At 31.8% G+C, this 9,555-nt stretch overlaps 1 protein-coding gene across 1 annotated transcript; it reads left to right on the top strand.

The window, feature by feature from the left end:
* Positions 1-4,867: 4,867 nt before the first annotated feature.
* On the top strand, positions 4,868-6,222 carry LOC110778888 (agamous-like MADS-box protein AGL15). Its single transcript, XM_021983432.2, has 6 exons — positions 4,868-4,972; positions 5,081-5,133; positions 5,265-5,364; positions 5,794-5,835; positions 5,947-5,988; positions 6,088-6,222. The coding sequence occupies exons 1-6, from the start codon at positions 4,868-4,870 to the stop codon at positions 6,220-6,222; spliced, it is 477 nt and encodes a 158-aa protein (XP_021839124.1).
* The last annotated feature ends 3,333 nt before the right edge of the window (positions 6,223-9,555 follow it).

The following is a 9,555-nucleotide window of genomic DNA, read 5'->3' as shown; positions in this document are numbered from 1 at the left end:
TAAATGCTATAAAGTACCTAAATACCATGGTCCACGCAAATAATAGCGTGGACCTGGTCCATGCAAGTGGGATTAGAATGTATAAAGTTGTGGATAGATATTAGATGGATATAAGAAGCATATCTTATTTATGGAAATGTATTTATATTTCGGAAATGTATCCCTCCAGTTAGCAAAGAAATTATTTCTCAACCTCATTTAAAATATAATATGGTCACTTACTATCAGTGGCGGAGCCACGGTGCCCTCAGTGGGGTCCTTGACCCCACTTGAATTTTTTTTTTTTTTTAATAGTTAAAATTTCAATTTTTTTTAAAAAAATAAATAATTTTAGTGAAAGTTTCATCAATTTTTAAATAGTGACCCCACTATCTCAAAATTCTGGATCCGCTACTGCTTACTATTGTATATTGTTTAATTAGAAGTGCATAGGTTTGAATTTCAGTTTTATATTTTTTTTATTGATTTCTTACCATATTTATAAAATATTTCTTACCATATGTATAAATATATTGTTATTTATTAAAACTATTTTGTTGAATAATGTCCTCAAGTCTAAGATGAAAAGAATATAATCTTAATCATTAAGTAAAAGATTTAATTTTATGTATCCTAAAAGTTTATCAATTTTTATTATACAGCCGGTTATAACTTGTAAAGTACATATTATTTTTTCTAACTTAATTATTTTCTATCCAAATAATATAAAAAAACATTTATAAATGCAGAGAGTACAAAGTAACTTGTAAGGTACAACTGGTTGTCACATGAATGTGCCCCAAAAATTTTACCATTTTTTTCTTATTTAATAAATTGACAATCATGTACCTTTGTGATCCTCTATGATTTATTTCCCAATTCACTAACACCTTTCTATTTATTCATCACCTAATTATATAAAAGCTAGGGAAATTTATGCACAAAATATGTATTATAATATATTAATCAATTCAAAATATAAAAACAAATTCTTGTAAAATATGATTTAATGAGTTCTTATTCGTCACACCAAGTTTTTTTTTTTTAAATCGGGTTTGAAAAGGACAAACCAAACTTGTTTGACCAAAATACTAAATTAGACCATCTGACCAAACACCTACACCTTATAAACTCGTATTTCTTTCTACCTCTCTATAAATAACACCAACCCAAAGACATAACACTCACCTTAATACTCAATAATCACATCTTCTTACTACCTATCTCTCCTTTGTTCTATTCTTGTAATAGAGAAAATAATTTTTTTTCTTTCATTTGCCATGGGAAGAGGTAAAGTTGTGATTAAGCATATCGAGGATAAAAATAAACGTCAAGTTACCTTTTCGAAACGACGAAACGGATTGATGAAGAAGGCAGATGAGTTGTCGGTGTTGTGCAAGTGTCAGATTGCTCTAATAATATTTTCATCCACAGAGAAAAAATATGAATTTTGTAGCAAAGATAGGTAATACATATATTCTAACATAATCACACTTAAGTTCTTAATTAATTTCTTGCGATTTTGTTTAGTTTTTTAATTAGACTAACATGTTTATTACAAAAATTTGATGAATTTATATGATACGTAGAGTAACATTGTACTTGAATATTTTACCAATGCTTTTTTTGGGAAATCTCTGAATTATTTTTCGTTGGATTTTGCATGTGTTTAAGTGGCAATGATCACTTTGGGTTAATTTTGCAACTTTTTACTGAATTTTTACATCAATTTTTTCACGTTGTAGTGCATGTAAGAATCACTTTAGGTTTTTAATTAGTGACTCTAAAAATGGTGTAATTTTTGCATGACCTTTACTTTATCAGTATAACGTCTTTTAACTTTTTTTTCGTAAACTTGTGCAACCTTATATATTTCGGTACATTTATATGGTATTGTAATAAGAATCATTTCATGTGAGTTTTTTTAGGTACAAATAAATTTTAGTTTACTACTTTGTTAATTCCTTACGATAGTTGATTTATATAGATAGTACATTAGTCCTCTCGCATGGAACGCATGTGCACTTAAAATCACATGTGTTTTCACAAAAATGTATTGATTTTCTTAATTCACCGGAAGAATTAATTTTAAGGTTACGTATAACTAGCCTAGTAGATGTACAAGTATCATATGTAGTATATAGTTAAGCCGATGAGAAAAATCAAATCGCATGAGATTGTTTAATATTTTTATGTCAATAAAGTTTAACATACATTTTTTTAATACTTTCATTAATAAAAAAATAATTTAATGTGCCCTAGAGTAAATATCATCCCGCATGGGGCGCATGCGTATATGAGGTCACGCGCTTTCCGAAAGCATATTGATTTTCTTCTATTTGAGGATATTTTTTGCCTATTTTCGATAGATTTATGTGGATGTACTTTTACTGTCTCATATATGCTTTTGTCAATATAATTAATGTGACTTTTTTTTCGTAAACTCTTGAAAATCATTTATACACATACAAAATGTCTCATACTTACAAGAAAATGTAGTTAGTTTGGGGTGTCCATATAGCTAATTTTTCCTATAAAATATACCATTTTGTGTTCTCGATGGAATTAGATGGAATTAGATGAGAAAAATCACAGTTTTATAAAAGAAAATAGAGCAAAAAAATTTAATCTCGACATCATCTATCAAATAAATCATGAAAATGAAGAAAATCTATACACTCTAAGATATTTATCTTAATTTCTAAGAAATTAACCAAACTGTAAGTTAAACTTTTTGGTACCAAATTAATTTTGTTGTTACGTATAACTAGCCTAGTAGATTTACAAGAATAATATATAATTAGATCGCTTAGAACAATTAATTCGTGTGAGATTGTTTAATTTCTTGATACCATAAAGTTTTTTTTAAAATTTCTTTCATTAAAAATAATAATTTAGTTTGCCCTAGAATAAATATCCTCCCGCATGGGGCGCATGCGTATATGGGGTCACGTGCTTTCCTAAAACTTAATGATTTTCTTCTATTTGAGAATATTTTTTGCCTATTTTCAATGGATTTTTGTTGTTGTAGTTTAACTATCTCGTATATGCTTTTGTCAATATAACTAACGTGGCTTTTTTCAATAAACGCTTGAAAATCATTTTTAATTATACAAAATTTAGCATACTACTAAAAATGTTGTTTGGGTGTCCATATAACTACGTACATTTCCCTATATTGTCTAAAAATTTTGTGTTCTCGATGGAATTAGATGGTTAGACAAGAAAATTCACTTATGCTTATAAAAGCAATTATAGAGCATAAAATTATGATCTCTACATCTTCTATCAACAAAATCACGAGAATGAAGAAAATCAATACCTAAGATATTTATCTTAATTTCTAAGAAATTAACCAAAATGTTAAATTAAACTTAATTTATTGGTACCAAATGAATTATATGTTTACGTGTAGCTAGCCTAGTAGATTTAATTACAAGTAGCATATATAGTTAGATCGAAGAGAACAATTAATTCGTGTGAGATTGTTTAATTTCTTGATACCAATTAATAAAGTTTGACATGCAATATTATTTTTAGTTTCTTTCATTAAAAATAATAATTTAAGTGTCCTATAGTAAATATCCTCTCGCATGAGGAGCATACGTATATGGGGTCACGTTCAAATATTCTAAAAACATAATGATTTTCTTCTATTTGACAATATTTTTTCCTTATTTTCAATATATTTTTGTTAATGTAGTTCAACTATCTCGTATATGCCTTTATCAATATAACTAACGTGGCTTTTTTCCAAAAACGCTTGAAAATCATTTACATTTATATAAATTTAGCATACTAACAAGAAAATGTTGTATGGGGTGTCCATATAACTACTTATTTTCCCTATATTATCTACAATTTTGTGTTTTCGATGGAATTCGACGGTTAGATGAGAAAATTCACATATATTTATTAAAGCAAATATAGAGCAAAAAATTATAATCTCGACATAATCTATCAAAAAATATCATGCAAATGAAGAAAAACAATACACTTTAAGAAATTGTACTTAATTTCTAAGAAATTAACCAAAATTGCAAGATAAAACTAATTTGGGTTAGCTAGCCTAGTAAATATACAAGTATCATATATAGTTAGATCGATTAGAAGAATTAGTTCTTGTGAGATTGTTTAATTTCTTGATACCAATAAAGTTTAACATAGAATTTTTTTTTATATTTCTTTCATTAAGAAAAATTATTTAATGTACTCAGATTAAATATTCCCCCGCATGGGGCGCATGAGTATATTTGGTGACATGCTTTCCAAAAGAAAATTGATTTTCTTCTTTTTGAGGATATTATTTGCCTATTTTCGATAGATTTATGTGTATGTAGTTTTTACTATCCCGTATATGCTTTTTTCAATATAATTAATGTGGGTTTTTTTATAAACGCTTGAAAACCATGTATATATACTGATACGTACAAAATGTCGCATACTAGCAAGAAAATGTAGTTTGGGGGTGTCTGTATGACAATATAGCTACTTTTCCCTATATTATCTACAATTTTGTGTTTTCGATGAAATTAGATGGTTAGATGAGAAACACAGTCATGAACATAACATATACGAAGTACTACGAAACTATGCACGGGTTACACTTCCACACATTTATGATACAAAGTCAAATATGTTTAGAAAAGCAAATATAAAGCATAAAATCATAATTGACATATAGAATGAATAAAAAAGAATCATGAAAATGAGGAAAATAAATACTCTAAGAAACTATTTATCTTAATTTCTAAGACAATGACCAAAATTGTAAGATAAACTTAATTTCTTAGTACCAAGTTAAACACAAGTAATATTTCAAGATAAAATGCGTGCTACCCCTTAATTAAGCTAGTACTGAATGTTTTGTGGTTTAATTCGCAGCACAATGGAAAACATTTTAAATAAATATAGGAATGTTGTCGCTAGTTCTACCGATGCCGGTCCATCAAATTCTCCAAGTGCTACCGATCTTCAGATTCAGATGGTACAAGTAATTTTAATGGTTGAATTATGTTTTATGTAAATTTGATCAAATAATACTAGTAAGTTTTCTCTTTATCCTAATTAATTAATTGGTTGGTTAACATTATTTAAACAGTATAATCCAGATGATGAGTTGACTGCAATGGAAACCCTATCCTCATTAAGTCAGTAAGTACTATACTTCATAACATAGTCACAATAACTATTATCGATGGTCCTTTTGTAACATCATATAATGTACTTTTACTTTGCATAAATATTTGACATTACTAATTTATTAATTTAATTGATTTATGTAGACAGCTAATGGGAAAGAGACTTGAAATTTTAAGTCACCATGAACTCCACATCATGGAGAAAATATTGAATGCAAGCATCTTGTCCATACAAAACATGAAGGTGCGAACCTTTACTAATTTGACACAAACTTTACAAAATTATTACAAAAATAAAATATATACGTAGTATCTTTCTATTAATAAATAAATTACTATCTAGTACGAAGTAATGAAATATAATGTACTACTCCCTCCAGGTTTTTTTTTCAAAAAACAGGTGTTCTTTTTTGTTCTTACACTTCTATTTTATTCTATTTTTGGCAATTATCTTTTAACATCTTACTTCTTTTCACCATCTCTCTCCTATTTTACCCACTACTCCATATTACCCATTAATTTATAAGTCTTTTTTTTTCCACATTTTTCTTACACCCAATCACCACTCCTCGAAATAAGAGTGTACAGTAAATGATAGTAATCACAAAAAGCGGGGGGAGTAGTATGTATACGTTATAAGTGATTAACATGTGACTTGTGTATGATGATGTAGGAGTTCTTACTAAAGAAGGAGATTGAGAAATCTAAACAGCGGGTAATCTAAGATAACATAACCATGTCTTACCAAAGAACCCTACTACTTGTAAATTGTAATACCTATATGAAATGATATTAAATAATACTTTTGTAACTTTTTCTTTTCCAGGAAGACAGAATAACTAAAGAAAATGAAGCATTACGTGAAGAAGTAAGTGCGTCAAAAACAAAGCAAGTTTTGAAAATTTAATAAGCTTTTGGATAACATAAAATTGACATAGTATTGTACAAAATGTATGTTTGTTTACAGTTGGAGGAGCTTAAACAAAAGTTGAACCCATCTTGCAGTTCTGAATCGAACTCTTTGAAAAGAATGCGCTTAATGTGTGATGATCAAGATCGCATTGCGGGGAAACAAGTCGAGCTTGAGGATGACATAGAATAGATCAACTCGATTGTTTTACAAGGCGACGACACATGGACTATGGAAAAGCGAATCGAAAAACCAAAGATCTAGATGTTGATTATCACCAATTGTTGTTTTGATGCACTTAAAGACTAGTTTTAGTAGTTGGTTTAATAATGAAGTTCTAAATATAGTTTAGTGGCTTCTTAGGTCACTTCATACCAAAAACTTATGTGGTTTTTATTTTTAATTTTAGGATTTTAATCTATATCTCTATATATTATACTCCCCTTGTTATTTAATGTTAGTCCTCTTCCTTGAATTGTTTTTTTGTTAGTCCCTTTTCAGAGCTTTTCTTATTTTTCCAATATTTATCCCATTATGCCGTTATAAATATCCAAATATTTCACTTGTTTACTTCCGAATAAACCTTTTATGTCCAATAAACCCCTTAAGTATTCTCATCTCCTAAACACATAGGTTAGATTGTATTAGATTCGCGTGACAAATGTGCTTATGTTGGATAGTCTTAGATTCCAAAAGGGACTGACATTCAAGAACGTAAGGAATATTACTTGTTGGTACCCTAGATTCACACCAACATATGCATCAATTGTCTGTAACAAAATGTTAGAGAAAGAAAGTGAGAGAACCCACCCCCCCCCCCCCCCCCCCCGCCTGATTAAACCACTCAGACTACGATTCAGTAAGACATCCACTACTCCTCACTCAATGTAGCGCACCCCTCCGCACCAAGGCTTTCCTACCTAGCACTCTCCAACACTAAACCAATCCCTACCCTTCTCTTCCCATCACCCGTTCCCTCCTTTCCATCATCTCCCAATAAACTCCACCCCCCCCCCCCCCCCCCCCCTTAGTTTTCAATCCAAAAACACAGTGCTTTATCAGCTTGGGTGCTGAAGAATCCACCTCCGTTTCCTCCAAATATATGATTTTGTTGATTATCAAAGTAGTGGGGAAATCATTCTCAATCGAATACCTGAAATCAGCCCTCCTTAGGATTTGGAAAATTCAACAAAAGGTTCAATTCTTCGCGCTTAGCTAGTAAAGGGTTCTACAACATCACCCCACCATCGCGGTCGGGTAGAGACAAAATGCTTTTTGATAGCCCTTGGTTTGTGGCGAGCTTCATGCATCTTGTGAAACATGGTTGAGGTTTGAAAGAGTCCAAGTTCTAATTGATTTACCAAAATAGAGGAAGGATGTAATCTGGTTGGGATATTTCAAACTATCTTTTATCTATGATACCACGCCGCAATATTGCAATGCATGAAGCTCTATTGGTCAAAGCATTGGTTGTTATGTTGCCGGCCCAAAACCTTAATTGTTCTAGTGGAAAGGCTAAACAAAGACGACAACAATGAAGAAGGGGAAATCTCAACCTTAGTTGCGGATGCCACTATTGGATCACAAGGTTAATCGAGGAAGAGATTGAAAGTCCAAACCTTGTATCAATGTTACTAGCAAGAAGTCAACTTATATTTCTAATAAGAATATTAACTTGTCTCCCACAATCCAACAAAAATCTTCTTTGTCAAGGAAAAAGGGGAAAGGGGAAGAAGAAGAAACAAATTGTGGGTTTTACCACAAAAAAGGGAAAAAAAATCGGTTTTGAACCATGTGATCCCTTTGAAGATGGTCAATGAACAACCCCACTTGAATCTTCAATAAACGACCCATGTGACTTTCATTCAACCTTTCACCTGTTTTCAACATCCAATGGCTCCTATTCGCCAATCGCTCTATTCCCCCAAAAAGATCGCAACCCCAAACCCTACAAATTCATCGCTTCTTCAGAAAACTCTAAAACGCTCTCTAACCAAATAATTCATCTTCCACCCTTCCCCTCCCTCATAATCTCTCTCTCCAACCCTCTCTCTCACCACCAAATAAGTTCAAATGTCAAGCGATCTCAACAGCTGATCAATGTTCGACTTCGGCGATCAGTGTCGAAAGACAACAATTTCCCTCATCCAACCCCGTACGTCTTCTAATACTTTATGAACATCTCCATTCCGAACGCCAAATTCATTCTTTTGTTACAACCTCTCCATCTGGATCTTCTTCTCCTAGAAAAGGAAGTCACCAACAATTAGCTTCTCTACCACTATGTTTGCAGAGAAGCGTCGATACCCAACTTCCCGGAGATTCTCATCTACAAACATGACCATCTCGCTTGAAACCCCCTCCAAAGGTTTTGAAATCAAACCGAAACAAATCATATCCTTCATTCTGGCGCCGCAATAACTGAACACTCCTACCAGGAATAGTAATGTCTCCAAAAAGAAGAGGTACGATGTTTCTGGCCCATTTACCTGATCTGAACGCCCTTAAAGCGCTCAACGAAGTTATGGAAGTCTTTGTACGCTGGTGGATGTTAAGCCCTCTAGCCAGGGAAGTGAAAGAAATCTTGTAACACTCTAATAGTTTCTTGATTTTCTAAAAAAATTTGTTTGAATAAGTAAAAAGAATTACCAATGCATTACTGCCACCATGAAAATGGTTAGTGCTATTACCAGAATTTTACAGCGGACCTTAACTACTAAAATTAACTTTGAAAGGTCAAACTTCTAATTAAAGTCCTACAACTTGGAACTATTAAAGGCCCACAAAACCTTGCATCCAAATAATTTAAAACCATTAAATAATTCAACTTAAATAAACAAAAGCGTTAAAACAAAAGCGTTAGAAGCATTTAAAACACACTCAAAAATAATCAATCCCGAATGTGAAATGCCAACCTACAATGCTTCTTCACTTAAGACGCTTGTTATCTGCTCACCATAATCACAAGTGTGAATATGGGTCATCACATGGTCAATAAGGAATAGGCCATGACCAAGAGTAACAAGAAAGCATAAATCAGCAAAGTTGAGTACATACATGAAATACAAATGCAACTAACATGCTTAACTTGACACACTAACTTTGGTCGATCACCAACAACCTTATTTGCTTGACAATTCAACATGCATGACATCATTGAACAAATAAACATTACTCTGGACTTTACTTCTTGACTTTACTTTTTGACTCTACTCTCGACTTTTGACTTACTACTAAAATAACTTCTCCTTATCCACTATTTGGAATATAAAATTAATTCCTTGAATGGATCAAGAAATGAATCGGGTTCCTTCTCCTTGTGTCCACTTGGGATTATAGCACGGGAGCTACCCATTCTATGAACTATGTCACAATTTTGTGATGGCATTCCAGCGTAAATAATAATAAATGGTACAACATCCTGAATCACATGCAACGAATGTCCAAAGGGTGGCGCCTAGGACCTCCCCTATATGTTCACTCTAGCTATATATGTTTCAAGAGTTTTTATTGCTTACCCTGCCA

The sequence above is a fragment of the Spinacia oleracea genome, chromosome 3 (genome assembly GCF_020520425.1).
Source record: "Spinacia oleracea cultivar Varoflay chromosome 3, BTI_SOV_V1, whole genome shotgun sequence".
NCBI lineage: Eukaryota > Viridiplantae > Streptophyta > Magnoliopsida > Caryophyllales > Amaranthaceae > Spinacia > Spinacia oleracea.
The sequence above is the reverse complement of the archived record's forward strand: the minus strand, read 5'-3'. Positions and strand labels throughout refer to the sequence as shown.